The sequence below is a fragment of the Mytilus californianus genome, unplaced genomic scaffold, assembly GCF_021869535.1.
Source record: "Mytilus californianus isolate M0D057914Y unplaced genomic scaffold, xbMytCali1.0.p SCAF_5, whole genome shotgun sequence".
Lineage (NCBI taxonomy): Eukaryota > Metazoa > Mollusca > Bivalvia > Mytilida > Mytilidae > Mytilus > Mytilus californianus.
Genome location: NW_026262701.1, coordinates 96491392 through 96509175, shown reverse-complemented (window position 1 = coordinate 96509175; position 17784 = coordinate 96491392). Strand labels below are relative to the sequence as shown.

At 33.3% G+C, this 17784-nt stretch overlaps 1 protein-coding gene across 1 annotated transcript in view; it reads right to left on the bottom strand.

The window, feature by feature from the left end:
• LOC127702820 (fibrocystin-L-like) overlaps positions 1-17784 on the bottom strand; it is a 112269-nt gene that overhangs the window by 26608 nt on the left and 67877 nt on the right. The window contains exons 27-37 of the mRNA XM_052207120.1: positions 15221-15403; positions 14695-14874; positions 12118-13605; positions 11217-11366; positions 10059-10242; positions 8831-8987; positions 8108-8273; positions 4928-5007; positions 4278-4407; positions 3061-3444; positions 81-1014 (exon numbers count right to left, since the gene is read on the bottom strand). Coding sequence (XP_052063080.1) covers positions 81-1014; positions 3061-3444; positions 4278-4407; positions 4928-5007; positions 8108-8273; positions 8831-8987; positions 10059-10242; positions 11217-11366; positions 12118-13605; positions 14695-14874; positions 15221-15403 — 4036 coding nt within the window. The remainder of the gene's footprint in view (positions 1-80; positions 1015-3060; positions 3445-4277; positions 4408-4927; positions 5008-8107; positions 8274-8830; positions 8988-10058; positions 10243-11216; positions 11367-12117; positions 13606-14694; positions 14875-15220; positions 15404-17784) is intronic.

Below are 17784 nucleotides of genomic sequence, written 5' to 3'. Positions count from 1 at the left end.
GGTCATCATATTGTTAAAATAGTCAAGCGTCTATTAAATACGGTCAAGCTCTCATTCCTAACCACAAGTCCCTAACTTACCTATTTGAGAGTGGAAGAACTATGCCACCTGGATTATTGGCTGATCCTAACAATGGTGAAGACATGACAACAAATCCATCTTTAATCAATGCTCCAGTGTCTGAATAAAAATCACCTTCCTTAATTTGTTTAATCTCAAAACCAGCTTTCCTATTATTGACCATTTTGAAATTTTCAAATTGTACTGCTCCTCCATTGACAAGCTCCGCCCCTTTGTCACAATTCCATGTGTACATATTTCTAAATACAGCAGTTGTTGGAATTCCACTGGATAATCCATTATCTCTTGGAAAATAATCTTCAAATATCCATAAACCAAACCATCCACAGGAATGACATGAATTATCTTCAAATTTACCCATTATATCATGGTTTGGATGGACAGAGTCGGTACGAGATGGACCCATTGGACGGTCTTTAAGTCGATACCAAAAACCGAAATGAGTTCCACCAGCAGCTGCATTATTTGTTACTGTATTATTTGGATGAGTTATCCAGAAGGCTGCAGGTGTAATGTCATCATTCTGCAAACTCGAACTTTCACGTACAAATATCAGTAGGTTGCCATCAAAAATGTTTCCTGTTTCAATACCATCTTCCAAAAAGAAAGCTCCACCCATTACATTAAATCCCACATTATTTTGCACCAATACATTGTGAGTGCCATGAATATTGACAGCTCTATTAAATGTTTGGTGGAAGGCACATCCTTTTACATAAGATCCTGTCATATCTCCATTCAAATGGTAATGCATGGGATATCTTCCCAGACGGAAAGCTTGTCCTGCATAATTAAACTCCACATATTCAACATAGGCCTGGGCTAGATGTTTATCATATTCAGATCCATGGACTATAATTTGAACACCAAACTGATCATTTCCAAGTTCTTCACCAAATCTTCCCAGAAAGCAGGTTTGTACATCAAATTCACCTGTAAGTAAAAAAAATATCACACAATAAAACATTGAAGATACCAATGTCTAAACTAGAATCATATGACCTAGTGATCACCAATACCCCAGCTTGTAGGAAAACTCTTAAACTGTGAATGCCAAAACCAAACTTCAAATTGAATGTAACCTGTATTCTATGTTTTATAGCATTGTGTTAAAATCTGAACAGATATTGTCAAATGGTACTTTTTCATCACATGGAAACCACAAGAATGAAAATTTTAAGATGAGAGAAGAGAATTAGAGCTTTCCATCCACATAGCAGGACTAATACCTCCCTTGACCTCTCATTTTACCTGCTGCTGTGAAGCTCAGTTTTGAGACAATGACATTTTGAGATTTTTGGTGTCAGCCATTCATTTTATACAGTCATTGCCTCTGTGTTAGTTTGAAACATGGTTACTGATAGGTCAATCTGACAGAATTATACTGACTCAGGAACAGAGTCTGAGGTTTGTATACTGTAATATCATAAATTAAAGGTCAAAGTCAAGGTCAGTATGACACTTCTGCATACAAAGTTTTGTCAATCTTAGTGCTACAGAACAAAAGATATGCACCAAACACAAATAAGATAATGTTTAACTATCAATAGGGGTCCAGGTCAGAATGACCTCACTTTGGTATATATTTACACACCCACAGCCCATGCAGGGCTTCCAAAAAAAAAATTGACACAGCTGGACTTTTTTTTCAATCCCGTTTTAAATCGCTTAACACTTTGTAGCTTAAGTAAATCAAGGTATAAATCATTGGGGAATCAAGGACATTCTGACAATGACAAACATGAAACGAATACTTCGTACTTTTGATATGGATTTCATGAACTGACATTAGTTCATACATTGATAGTTCTGTAAACTGACTTGTACTTATGTAGACAATGTGGTTCTTTAAAATTTTTCACACTTAAACCTTTAATATTTTATCAGTGTAAATACTTTTTTGATAAAATAATTTAGAGGCAAACTAGTTAAATATGAGATACAATTTCAAAAAGATCGATTGATGTCCTGTATTTTACAGTTTACCTGTCAGTCCAACAGGTAAATCTTAGCTGTCTTTCAAACAATTTACCTTCATAATAATTATTATTTTGTTGTTCAATTAGGACTTGTTTTTATAGTAATTACTCCTCAAGTCACTTTTATGACAGGAAAAGTGGGTCTGTGATAGGGAAAAAGGTCAAGTAAAAAAGATGGCCCAAACCTCTTTTGTTTTTTCCTAAATTAAATTAAAGTGGTAAATCCACATTTCAGACCATGTCTGCTTTAGCCATCCATTGGCCAGACAAATTTTTTTTTATAATTGATGACAGGAAAATATGACACTTTGGGAAGCCAAAATTAAAACTTGACATTGTGTTCAAACATGATGATTTTTTTTAAATCATGGTCACCATTTTTCAAAAATGTAAAGTTTGTAGTAATTTGAACCAAGCATACTAGAGCTAGTGTATGACATTTAAAAAATGTCTTTTATCTATCTGACAGTCAAAGACCAATAACTCTAGAATGATATATTGGAATTTTTGTTTTAATCAAATAGTGAATTATGTCCACCAATTCCAACAATTGTTTCAATAAAAGTTTCCAGTATATCAAAGTACACAAATTCAAGTTATGGTACAACATGTGAAAAATTACTTAAATCTGACAATTAAAGTCCCATAACTCTGGAAAAACATACCAAATTATTTTAAAAGTCAAACGGGTCAGCTTCCTTTTATCACTTCCAACAAAAATGTTAAGTTTTGAGGGAATCAACCGGCATACTGAAGTTAGTGCAGAATTTGAGCAGATGTATGGCTTGACATTGGAATAACATAATAAGTCCCCCTCTTCTACAGGTGTATAAAAATTCTGTTGCTATGAGGAAAAAATTGGACAGTTATATTAAGACGAGATCTTCTTAAGAAGAATGAAAAGATAGTATTTTTCTCTAACTTTATGTTCCACTAGTATATGATGTACAAGTACTAGACATTATCAAGTAAACCTTAATTAGAAATATGTTTTACAAACCAGTATTAAATCCTGCGTCACATTTTTCAATCTTATCATTCCATTGGGGGTCGTTGAGCCCTCTTACTAGAATATTACGTGTTAGCATAGCTACTTCTGCTCTGTATTCTAGAGTGTGTCCACCAATTGTTTCAGATATTCCCAGATGATCATATTTCAGGGTACCAGTCAGGTGTATAGTTACCCCGTTACCATCAACATAATCAATAGTATGTAACTCATTCTGTTCTTGGGAGTTGAAGTGACCAGTAGATGCTATAGCAATTTGATCTCCATTTCTCCAGGGTCTGGTACCACTGATCACAGAGTCTTTAACAGTTATTGTGTTACTCCCTACATTTGCAGTCATGGCTAGCTTTGTCCATGTTACATCAATAACCTGACCTTTAAATAGATTGAGCATTTTCCAATACAAAGATATGTGAGTAGTTACACATTTACAGACACAACTTTTAAAATAAAAATTAGCATAAATTTATTGAGAAAATTTCTACCCTTGAAGCTAATCTCATATCACTACTAAAATGGTCAGTAATCTTTTTTATCACATTATTGTTACAAAAACATTGGGTTTTGAATATGAAATATACTTAGATTTGCCTCAGTCATATTGCAGTCCGGGGCAAATATGGGCTTCCCATACAATTTCAATGGGAGAGCCAAATCTGCACTCACATGCAAAATCCATATCAGCTTTCTTCCAGTTTGGAGAGTAGAGTAAAATCTTTGAGACTGACTTGATCATAAAGTAACCCTCACGTTTATAAAACTGTTTGAACAGCGCACATTCAAAGAAATAAACTTATCTTTATCATTGAAGAGACGTCCTATATTATGATGTTGGGACAGCTAGCGCCTTAGTATAATATGGGAATCTCGGGATGATACCAAGGCCGATATGGAAAAGAACATGTTATAATCTATAAGGAAGGTATTGATAAATCAAATTTTGTATTTTTACATAAAACATGCATATTTAAAGCTGAAATATCTCGAAAAGTAAGTCATGGAGGTATATTTTTCTTTGCATATTTCCATAGTGAATATAAAAATTGACCTCGTGTCAAAATACTACAAAATAAAATCAATAAGAGTTCTTCCCTGTATCCTATGCCCTAAAGTCAGGTTTATTATTTACTAAGGGTTCCATTTAGACATGTTTCCTATTTACTCAGGGTTAAGTTTAGACAGATTTAATTGTATCAAATTAAACGAACCATGAAGATCCAGTCTTCCTTCTCTTACACCAACTGACTTAGTTCCATAAATAGGCAGTTCTTTAGTTCTAACATGTCCAGTTCCAGTGATAATGGCTTTATGTTGGAAAGGTTGATCCTCTGTACCGACCTTTTATAAAAACAAATTAATATAGTGTTACTGTTAAATCATCACAGCAGTGAAACATCAGTATAGCATAAGAAAATCAGAGATTCAACAACTTCAACTGCATTACCTGAAGAAATAATTTAATTTTTGTATACGAAAAATTGAAGTCTTTGATAGGCACATAAATATAAGAAAATTAACTATCAAAAGCGGAGAAGTACTATATCTGATATAATAATAATAATGGTGTAATAGTCAGTTTTACTAATGACTTTTACTTCATATATAATGATGTAAGGTTCAATGTTTTATTCATATTATCACAACAGCAATGAAATTTGATGAAATAACTAAACTAAATGAAGTTAATGAATCACATATTAAGTTAAAAGTACATGACCAGTCAGAAGAAATAAGAATCAGCAGGGTGTTATTAAACTTTAATGGGTTTTTTATTATCTATCTTGTAAATACATCAACTTTTACAATTTTAAAAATGACTTTCTCTAATAGCTAGTCCTTAAAATAACAAATTTGATACCTGTAAAAGTCCTCCATCTACGATTAAAATGTTGTCTGCCCTTATTTCTACATCTGCCTCATCAAATATTAGCTCACCACCTGAAACCAAAGTATACTTCTTATTATCAGTTTTCGCTGGTGAGATAACACTATAAAAATATCTTGGGAGTTGCAATACAAAATTTAAGGATTAATTACCAAAAGCATTATTTTTTTTATACCAAATTTATTCGGAACCTCATTTAAAAGGTCAACTCTCTTGAGCGGTTACTTTTGATACTTCTTAAGAATGACTGCTTAATACAGGTTTGACTGTATATATTATAAACAGGAGGCAGATAAACTGAGCTGACATAACACATACCTAATATCTAATTATAAAACACAATTGAATTTTAGATGCTACAAATAATTAATGTTATTCCTAACAAGTTACATACAGTTTTGCATCATGGTCTGAATCTTTAAAATTAAAACAAAACAAATCTATATAAAAAAAAAAAGAGATGTGCCATGAGTGCATGATAAGCCTGTCACTTTTTCAACGAATAAAGTTCCATAACTCCTCAATGTCATATCAGAAATTTATAAAAAAAACTAAAGGGAGCTTATTCTCATAGACATAAACCAGTCATCAGTTTCATGAAAACTGCTCAAAGCTTTTTTAGAGTTATTGTCAGAAAACTAGAAAATTTGTAAGGTGTACTGCGAAACCATGTGTCTCGCCTGTGATTACTGCTGTCAGTGTAAAAATGTAATGTTGACTTAAAAAGTGAGTCCATTTATCAGCAAAATACAGAATTTAAAAAAAAAAAATCAAGCTTTTTCTTTAGATGCTATTTCTCTGTCTTGAAGATTTAGCTTCTGTCCAAGTTTCATAATAATCCAAACAGTTTACAAATTTATCATGTCAAAAATGTAATCCAAGACTGTCTGTAAATGTTAACTGTAAAATAACTAAGTCCATCTATCAGACAAATACTGAAAATGAAAAATATATATTCAAAAGTTTGCTTCAGACATTATCTCTAAATCATAAAAAAGAGTCTGCCAAAGTTTCAGAAAATTCTACATGTATGAAGGTATCAATGAAATACGGAAAAATGAAAATAAATATTTTCAGATTTTGCTCTGCAAACTGTCTTTTGGTCATAAACAAGCTTCTGTCAAAATTTCATACTTTAACCTCAGACTAAATCAGAAAGTTAACTGTAAACAAAACTAAGTCAATTTATTTAATAGTAAAATACAGAAAAATGAAAATAAATATTTTCAGATTTTGCTCTGCAAACTGTCTTTTGGTCATAAACAAGCTTCTATCCAAATTTCATAAATTTCCATGAAGGTTTGACAAAGTTATTGATGTCCAAACAAACATAAACCACAGACTAAACCCATCACTCAGAAAGGTAAATGTGAAATTTATAAAAATCGAAAGGGAGCTAAGTCAATAGATATAATCAATTCACCAAAGTTTAATGAAAATTGGTTAAAGAATTTTTGAGTTATTATCCGACATGTTGACGACTGATGGACGGACATACAGAGAGGCAACGGTATACCATAATACGTCCCGTAAACGGACACATAAAAATTCGTAAAATGTTAAAATTGTTTGAAACACAGGTTTTTTCTACTCCCAGCCATAACAGGCCTTAGCCAGATTTGGCACAGTTTTTTGGAATTTTTGGTTTTTAAATCTCTTTAATTTAGTAATTGATTTGCCTTTCAACTGTTTTGATTTCAGCACCACTGATAAGTCTCGTGTCGAGAAAAATGCATGTCTGGCGTACTATATCATAAGTCTAATCTTTGATCACACTGATAAGTCTCGTGTCGAGAAAACACATGTCTTTCGTACTATATCATAAGTCTAATCTTTGATCACAATGATAAGTCTAGAAAACACATGTCTGGCGTACTATATCATAAGTCTAATCTTTGATCACACTGATAAGTCTCGTGTCGAGAAAAATGCATGTCTGGCGTACTATATCATAAGTCTAATCTTTGATCAGATTTTTCTATCCACAAGAAAATCAATGCAACTATTTTTTATCCTAAAATAGTTTGCAAGAGGACAACCACTTTAGGAAAATTTCATCAAGGATCTTACAATATGCAAACCATTAATCCAAACATGAAATTACAGTTCAAATATTAAACTCAGAGGTTAATGAAACAATTCGTTTCTTTATATAGCATTAAACATTAAATATGAAACTGTATACGTATGAAACCTCTAGATGTATTCTTGTGTTGGTAGGTTGCAGTCTTATTGATATATACCAAAATCTCCTTTTATTCTAATGTGCCATAACTTCTGAACAAATACACAATAACTGTTTAGTGTCTTTAAATATCAGCTGTATTTGTACGAGGCTAAGAAACGCTCCTGTTTCGAGGAGAGTACAAATACAGCTGATATTTAAAGACACTAAACGGTTATTGTCTTTATCCTGCAACTAATTTTGTGCATTGTTTTTGCTTTGAAAGACAGAAAAACTCACATTTATTACATTCATTTGAAGCCGGCGTAGTAATATTAAGAAAAAAATCACACAATCAGCTGATGACGGGTATGCCGAAAAGAATCTCTCATGGTCAACAATAATACATCGCTCAAAGTTAATAATTATTTATTATAACCTAGCAACTAAATTCAACAGTAAAAAGAAATAACAAAACATTTTCCGATTTAAGACAAAAGTGTATGATTTGTCCTACGCTTCAGAATTTCGAACTGAACGTGACATTCACTGATTATTGACATTATTGCATGGTTGATTTTGTGTGTTACACATGTAATGCATTTATGACATATGAAACATTAAATTAAAAGAATGGACAAAATGTTTTCAACTTTATTACATATTGCTCTAAAGAAATGCTTGAAAACAAACAGAACATAAATTAATCTAGTACACATAAGGTCAAGCAATACGTCATTGGAATGCGACTGCAATACACATTCGGAGGTCACGAAAGTTCATACAACACTCCTCAACAACAATACACAAATGTAGTCTGGTTGTGGGCAGAGCTTTAAAGCGATATCTGTATAGTATACAAATACAGGCTAGTGATATCTGTTGGGCTGTTAATGTATGATAAATCTATTTATCTACCATAAATACATGTATTTCTTGTGAATGCTTTGAGAAATAATGACCTGGTTTGCCTGTACAATTAAACTCACCTTGTATCAACAAAACTTTCAGAGATGCTGTGTTCTGATCCAGTACAACAGTTTGTCCTTTCTTTATAACCACCAAACTACCATCCCCTGGAGGGGGCATTCCACCCCAGGTATAGGGGGAAGACCACAGATCAACATACTGGAACATTGCATCTCCAGTATTAGCCTGTAATAAGTTATTTTTAAAATAATCATATTTACACGCTAGAACATTAATATACAAATGTATATGTCATTCTATACACAAATCATTGCACTGTAACATTCTATTTCCAGCATGGTGCCTAGAATAAGTCATTGTATAAAAAGATCAGTGTAACAACATATTTAATAAAGGATAGTACATATACAGGTATTTCTCATTAATCATTGACTGCATAAACAGTAACCTGTATTCAATCATTTTATTCTGCAAATATGTTGTGACTGCAACTAAACTGTATTCAATCAATTTATCCTGCATTTATTTTGCGTCTGCAACTAACCTGTATTCAATCAATTTATCTTCCAATTATGTGCAAAGCTTTCCTTTCTGTAGAACAATTAGTGCAGGTTTGGTCACTTTCTGTCAAATAGTTTGAGGGGAGTTATGGACTAACAAAAGTATGACATTAATATATACAACAGAAAACAAAAGACAATAAATAGTGACACCTTAATGGCCCCTTTTACACATGGAGGTCCTTTTTTCCTTTCTTCTTATTTTTTTTCTTTCAACAGTACCTCAAGAGAATATCCATTTCCATCGACTTGGACCTTCACACTAGTGACCTCTGGTGGTGAGTGAGCCCCAGTCACACATATTACTTGATTGGCCACCACATTATTAACAGTGCATGGTGTCCCTGCTATTTTAACATCAACATCCCCAGCAACAGTTCTGTAAAATATAGAAATGTGAAAGGGATGGTTAAAGGACTTATAGGCCCATGCAACAATAACATCAACAAACCCTGCAACATTTTTGTAAAATATAGACCTATACTCGTACTGTCTGGTAGGAAAGTTATCTGTGTAATATGTTCATGTTTCATATATAGAATAGAATGCAAGTCAGTGACAGATATGTTCCTGTAATAATAACCTGAACGTCCCCAGCCACAATCTTCCTGAAATTCTTATACAGAGGTATATATACATACATGCTTATTTCAAAGTTTTGGAAACTATGTTTGGATTAGTAAATTGGAACATCAAGATTTCATAGAGTGTTTTAATACACTAGTTCATTGAAGAACATAGCTAAAGATGCTTTTTTTAGCATCAAATTGTTTCAGATAGTATACAAAGCAGGATGTAAGACTATTGAGTAGGCAGTAAGAAATTATCTTATTCCGTTGACAGATCCACCGTTAGGCATACATACATAAAGCAAGATTTTCATACCAAAATATATCAATACAGGTTTGTACCTGATATACATCCAAATGCTCTACAATCTGATGTTGGTTGATGTTTCTATACAATATTTCCAAAGACACCTGACAGGTGTCTCTACAATATTTCCATAGACAGGTGTCTATACAATATTTCCATAGACACCTGACAGGTGTCTTTACAGTATTTACATAGTCAGGTGTCTCTACAATATTTCCATAGACAGATGTCTCTACAATATTTCCATAGACAGGTGTCTATATAATATTTCCATAGACAAATGTCTATACAATATTTCCATAGACAGATGTCTACAATATTTCCATAGACAGGTGTCTATATTATATTTCCATAGGCAGGTGTCTATACAATATTTCCAAGTCAGAAAAATTGTGAATTAATCCAACAGACTATAAAAGATCTGCCTCAACAACAAATGTTCCAAATAACAAAAAAACTTTAAGATATGATATAAGACAACCACTGGTTAGGTTCTGAACTTTGGGACAGGCACATAAAGATGTGGTGGTGTAAAATGAGTATCTTAAGATCTTGTCCCTTTTATAATACCTACCCAAATCCAGATCCTTCTATTGTAATTGTTACCCCTCCACCTGTTCCCCCTCGACGTGGTGTTACATTGGTGATGGATGGAGTCAGGCTTGCCATGTAGGTATAGGTAGTTGGAGTCCTTTTAGTAATTGATGGCTGGGAGTTCTGGACTTCTACATTACATCCAAGGGAAACTGTAACTGAACCTGCAAATATATATAGAACATGAATGTTGAAGTGTTTTAGTCCAACATAGTTATGGACCTCTGTATTACTAACAAGGTTTTCTATTAATGAACCTGCAAATGTATAAAGAAAAAAAAGATTAAAATAATCTAGACCAACCTAAATGATTTCCTAAAGAGTACTTCATAATTACATCTGTCATGAACTTATTTTGTAAACATTTATTATACTTAATGATGACATCTGTTTTGTGTGTTGTCTCTCTGTCTTCCAGATCAAATCAATCAATTATGGCTCTCTACCCTTAAGGTAGTATGGATATATAGTTTGTTATCATCCCTAATGACTATTAATTTTAGTTTAGTTGGGGAATAATTCAGAAAACAAAATGATTTCCGGATGTCCTTTCCATCATTACCATCAGTTTCAGATTTTAAGCATACTTTAAATGTTATTAGTGTGGTCTTCCTTTACTTAACCCAGTTTTACAAATACTAAATACAGATTTCATACATTATTAATTGTTAAAACTCAGAAACCATATTAGTCAAATTCAAACAAGATCTGTGTTCAGCGGTTTGTAAAAATAAAATTCAAATCTGGCACCTTCGACATTAATAAGGGCATAATTCCAGAACAACAACTATGAAATGTGTCAAATCAAATCTTGACCTGTGCTTTTTCAGTGTTTTTATATACCGGTAGTGAAAATTATATATCCTAGCTCTGTATAAAATATCAAATGATTTCCTTAAAGAAATCTAAAAATATTGATTTGAAACCATAAGTTGACTAGATTCTACATTACTATTGGATCTACATGTAGCTATAGAACTTCAAACAAAAATGTCTATGTCTATATTGAACTCAACCTGTAAGTAGTAATCCTTAACAACTGTTCAAAATTCAAGGAATTCTTTCAAATTGACATGGGTAAGACCTAATATCCCAATATGAATATACAACAATGGCATAATAAACAATAAAACTTTACCACTAGCTGGGGGAACTATACATATTATTTGTGCTGCTGTCTGAACCCCTGACTTGTCTCTCTCACATTCTTGTTGGCAAATTTCAACTATTGTTGTGTCCCCAAATCCAGATCCTGTAAGGGTCACCTTCTGTCCACCACCAACACTTCCTATTGTCAAAACATATAAATTATTTGTATTATTTGAAGCATTAGCTCTATAACAATTCCAAGGAATTCTTATCTCTTATTGAGATATATTGTTTTCAGTTATGTAGAAGCATCTGTCTGCATTTGTTTCATTGAAATAAGAGCAAAGTGGTGACACAACTAATTTGTCAATTTGTCAATTCGAGTTCGTTAATATACAGTGTTTTAATTCTATCACAAATTGCTAGATATAAGAATCTTGATTTTCTATATTGAATTTTCCTGAGTCAAATTTACACAAAACATTAATGAAAAATGAATTAAATTTAAAAAAAAAAAGGTCAAAGAACAAATTAAGTTAAGCTTATAACTTAAAAGACCATATACACACATTAGTATTTGATATGCTTTTGAAGCATCTATTTGTACTATACACCTAAAATGGCTGGAAAAAATAACTTCAATTGAGCATATATTTTTTTTGCTGCAGAAGAATACATCCAAGTAAAATACTTGTGTATCTATGATATGGTTAAATAATTTTTTACTTACTTTCCTTGAGTAAGTTTTGCCAGATAATAATGAAAATTTATCATCTATTTTTATACAATCTACAATGACTGATTTCTTTTACACTAAACAAACTTTGGTATAGAAAAGTTTTTTCCTATAGATTTCAAAATGTTTTAGAGAAGATATTTTTGTTTTTAATCATATGTATGATTTCAAATAAGCTTGACATCCAGATTAAATTGGTTTTGACTTATCATACCTTGAGATGGATTTATTGTTGATAATGTTATCACATAAGTAACTGTTTTGTCGTCATTTGATAATCCTTTTCCTTCTACATGAACAACAAGGTTGTGTGTTCCATCAGGCAGGGCAGGTGCTGTACATCGAACTTCCGTAGGCGATGAAAAGGTCACCGGGCAATCAACAGAATTTATGGTTATGTCATTTTTTGTCTGGTCACTTGAGAATCCAGCACCATTGATGTATACAGTTTCTCCTGCATGAGGCATTGTGAAGGTAATGCTATTGACTTGTGGGGTTGCTGCTGTAGTGTAATCAAATGTCTGGGCTGGATAATTGACACCATTGGCCAAGACGTTGACAGTTACTCCCGTCTGTGCAGCATGTGGTGGTGTCATGCACTTGACAGAGGACAAGGTAACAAGACTTATTTGACAAGTGGCTCCATCTATTGTAACGGCTGTATCATTTGTGAATCCATTTCCAGCAATATCAATCAGAGTGCCACCATGAATACTCCCTTCTGATGGAGTAATGCTAGATATTACAGCTTGGCTAGTTATTTGAATATTGTTATTATTTGTAGCTAAGCCAATGTCTTTCAGCAATACAACTACAGGCTGAGATCCAACAGGAACATTGGTTATTGTACATGTGATCTCCTGAGCAGTCACAACAGAAACAGTACAATCAACTCCACCAATTGTAACCATCATATTTGAACTATCAGTACCAAATCTTTGACCTGTTATTGTTACGGTAGAAGATGTACCATCCAGTGATAGGGGAGTAACACTTATGGTTTCTGGTGTGCTAGACAGTGCATAGGTTATTTCACAGGATGGAGAAACTTCACATTTAGCATCACACACATGTCCATAAGCACCGACCTTAACTTCTACTAACTGGTTACCTGCTGAAAATGCTGGCATTGTACAAGTTATCTCAGTGTAAGTAACAGACTGGATTGCACAAGTCAAAGAACCAACTGTAACAACAATAGAGTTCTCATCGCCTTGGAAACCAGATCCTGTTATAGTCAGTAAACCTTGACCATTGATGGACACAGAGGATGGAGAGATACCACTGATCATTGGATACAACACAAATCGCCTAGCATTCTGACCTGTGACCTCTATATTGGCATATCCACGATTAGAGACTCGAACATTGAACATTTGTGGCTTGCATACCAATGGTGAATTAGCTGCATCCAGTGAACATACTATCTGAGCGTCAGTAGATGACTGGACAGTACACATGTCTTCCCCAATGTAAACTTCATTTTGGCAGGGTGTAGATGAGAAACCTTCACCTAAGATTGTAATGCTATCGGATGTTGTTCCGTCATTTGTACTGAAAGAATTAACTGCTGGTGTGAAGCATGTCTGAAATAGGAAGTTAAACTTATCAGCAGCTCCCCCTGTTGGTGGGGATGTGGTACAACCTGTTATAGGTGTTCTTATTTCACTACATCCTGATGGTGCACTTGGGTCTGAAACACCTGAAATGCAATAGATATTTTTAATGCAAAAATGACTGTACCTTATCCAAGTTTTATTGCAGATGGTTCGTTATACTTAATTTGCTGTACTTGTGGAGTGTTTGTGTTTCTAAGAAAATCCAAAATCCTAGGTATAGGCAAAGAAACAACAACCCAACAAAAACAATCAAATGGTGAAAAAATAAGTTTCAAAGTGCATTCAAATATATTATAAACTATGTATGAACAAAATGAAATGTGGAGTATACATCAATGAGACAGCAACCCAACAACAAAAATAACCAATAGTCTTGAAGAGCGAAACAAACAGACTTCTCAATTAAACTGTTTCATATTTTTCATGTCAGGGCCTTTTATAGTGGACTATATGGTATGGGTTTTTCTCATTGTTGCAGTCTGTATGGTTGCCTTTAATTGTTTACATCCATTTCATTATAACTTTGGTGGATAGTTATCTCATTGGCAATCATACCACATCTCCTTATTTTCATATTTAACAATAGACAAGTTTCTACACAATATTTCAAGCTCTAAATCTAACAACAGTCTTTAAAAACTGGGAATAAATTTAACAGAAACATTAAAAGATTTACCCTTAAAACCCTATTCTCCAAATATGGATAGACATTAAGATTTGACATTTGACAACTAGTGAAGAGCGTCCTGATTTGTGACAGGCACATGAAAATGTAGGGGGGGGGGGGGGGGGGGGGGGGGGGGAGGAGGTAAACTATTTTTTTTGGATTAAATTCAACTCTCCCATTTTAAATTTTGATATGAAAGAACATACAGTGTTTTACAAACATGCATATCTGATACTAACAATAAGGTTTTATTTTGGGGCTTAATTTCTCATTTCTGTACTTTCATAGAACTAGTGAAGAAAAACCATTTTAGTCACCAGATCTCTGAAAGATACAAACTGCAACTCAAATTTATTAGTTGAGTGCACCTTCCCTTTTCTGCACATGATCTCAGCAACACTAAAAATTTGTAAAACATGGTTGATGGACTATGGTATATGCACAGGTAAAACTAATTATACCATAGCACTACTAAGACTGATTGGTAAAAAAATAAACATGATACCTGAATTAACATCATAAGTGGCCTCATATCCTCCCACCTTTACAGTGACTTCTTCTACAGACTGAGGTTTATCGTCCACAATCAGTGTTCCAACGTAACGGATGATTTCATACTCTTCTATCCAACAACTGGAATAATAGTACGTCACATTTGCTTTTGAGACTCTGTATTCAAACACACCTGAAATAAATTACATTATTCAATTATACTATGATTATGACTACAAAGAATTAATTTATAAAATATAGTTAAACAAAAAACAAAGATTAAAGAGAAGTTTCTCCTGTCTACTTTGAGATGTCTTATAAGAATCTACTTCATGGCTTTAAAGTTTACTATATAGAAATATCTACATCATTTGGGTTCTGGTAGATAATTGTCTCATTGGCATGTTTCAGATTCTACTTTTACAGGTTTGTACAACTATTCAAATCTTTTATTTCAGTTTTATAAAGAAAATCTTATTTTGTCTGTAAGTATATTCTAATATTCAATTACATCATAATTAAGAGAATAAAATTTGTACCATTTGGTGATGCTGTACTGATAAATCCGTCCTCAGGCAGAACCATAGATGTCAGGTTCACTGTCTGTCTAACACAAGGGTTAAAGTTATTTATATAGGAATATGTTGTCCATGTCCATTCAATTGTATCACCTACTTTTACATTGGCATTCTTGGGAGTCCATGCATAGCCCTTACCATGTACTGTAAACAAGAATTGATTGTATCAAATAATTGAAATACACCAATAAATTTTACATAAAAAATTACACTTCGTAAATCCATTCATGAAATGCTGGCTTTCATACATTTTTCTTTGGACTATAAAAGAAGAAATCATAAATAGTAAGATTTATAATAAAATGTTCCGCAGGGTGCAGCTTGATACGACCGCAGAGGTCGAACCCTGAACAGTTGGGGCAAGTATGGACACAACTTTCAAGCTTGATACAGCTCTGAATTTGGATTGTGATTAAATATTTGACACAGCATAGGTTTCTGACACAGAATGAATGTGGTCTAAGAACTTAAAAATTTTAAATTGGACATTCACCTATTATGGTCCAATATCCAAAATCTAAATACATGGTTAGATTCAGCATATCAAAGAACCCAAAGAATTCAATTTTTGATGAAATCAAACAAAGTTTAATTTTGGACCCTTTTGACCTCAATGTGGACAAAGTTGATAACAGGGCCCAAAAATCAAAAATCTAAATACATGGTTAGATTCAGCATATCAAAGAACCCCATATATTCAATTTTTGATGAAATCAAACAAAGTTTAATTTTGGACCCCGATTTGGACCAACTTGAAAACTGGGCCCATAATCAAAAATCTAAATACATGTTTAGATTCAGCATATCAAAGAACCCTAATAATTCAATTTTTGTTAAAATCAAACTTAGTTTAATTTTGGACCCTTTGGACCTTAATGTAGACCAATTTGAAAACAGAACCAAAAATTAAGAATCTAAATACACGGTTAGATTCGGCATATCAAAGAACCCCAATAATTCAATTTTTGATGGAATCAAACAAAGTTTAATTTTGGACCCTTTGGACCTCAATGTGGACCAATTTAAAAACGCGGCCCAAAATCCAAAAACTTAATACACTGTTAGAATTAGCATATTAAAGAACCCCAAGAATTCAAGAATAAAACCCCATTGAAATTGGTCAAGAAATAAGCAATTTATACGAAGTATCTTCTTTTGCACAATACTGTGCAATTGAATATTTCTTGCTATTGCGCAATACTGTACAATTGACAATTTCTTGCTATTGCGCAATATTGTGATTTTGGATATTTCTTGCTATTGCACAATACTGTGCAATTGAAGATTTCTTGCTATTGCGCAATACTGTGCAATTGAAGATTTCTTGTTATTGTGCAATAGAAAATTTCTTGCTATTGCACAATACTTATTATATAATAATTTACACATCCTGTTTGGTGTGTATCTCCTACCATATCATTATTATTTGCTTTTAAATATAAATCAGAAATAACCAACTTAAAATGGAAAATTTTAAAAGAAAAAAAAAAGGAAAAAAAAAAATCCCCCCCCCAAATTTTTTGAACCCCCTTATGATTCATCACCCCCAAACTCAATCCCAGCCTTCCCTTTGTGGTATGGTACCTTGCAGTACAATTTCAGAGAGATCCATACACTTGAACACAAGTTATTGTCTGGAAACTAGAAAAATGTGTTTTTTGGCCCCTTTTTGGCCCCCAATTCCTAAACGTTTCGGGCAATTACCCCCAAACTCAATTCCAGCTTTCCCTTTGTGATATGGAACCTTGTAGTACAATTTCAGAAATATCCAAACACTTACACACAAGTTATTACCATGAAACTAGAAAAATGCTTGTTTTTTGCCTCTTTTTTGGCTCCTAATTCCTAAAATTTTGAGGCAATTACCCCCAAAATCAATCCCAGCATTCCCTTTGTGATATGGAACCTTGTGGTACAATTTCAGAGAGATCCATACACTTGAACACAAGTTATTGTCTGGAAACTAGAAAAATGCTTATTTTTGGCCCCTTTTTCCTAAACGTTTCAGGCAATTACCCCCAAACTCAATTCCAGCTTTCCCTTTGTGATATGGAACCTTGTAGTACAATTTCAGAAAGATCCATACACTTACACACAAGTTATTGTCATGAAACTAGAAAAATGCTTGTTTTTTGCCCCTTTTTTGGCCCCTAATTCCTAATATTTTGAGGCAATTACCCCCAAAATCAATCCCAGCATTCCCTTTATGATATGGAACCTTGTGGTACAATGTCAGAGAGATCCATACACTAACACACAAGTTATGTCTGGAAGTTACAAAAATGCTTATTTTTGGCCCCTTTTTGGCCCCTAATTCCTTAACTGTTGGTACCATAACCCCCAAAATCAATCCCAACCTTCCTTTTGTGGTATTGAACCTTATGGTAAAATTTCATAGAGATCCATTCACTTAAACTAAAGTTAGAGTGCGAAAACCAATGTGTCTTCGGACGACGACGACGACAGTGCCAACGTCATACCAATATACGACCGCAAAAATTTTTGCGGTAAAAATTATAAAAAAG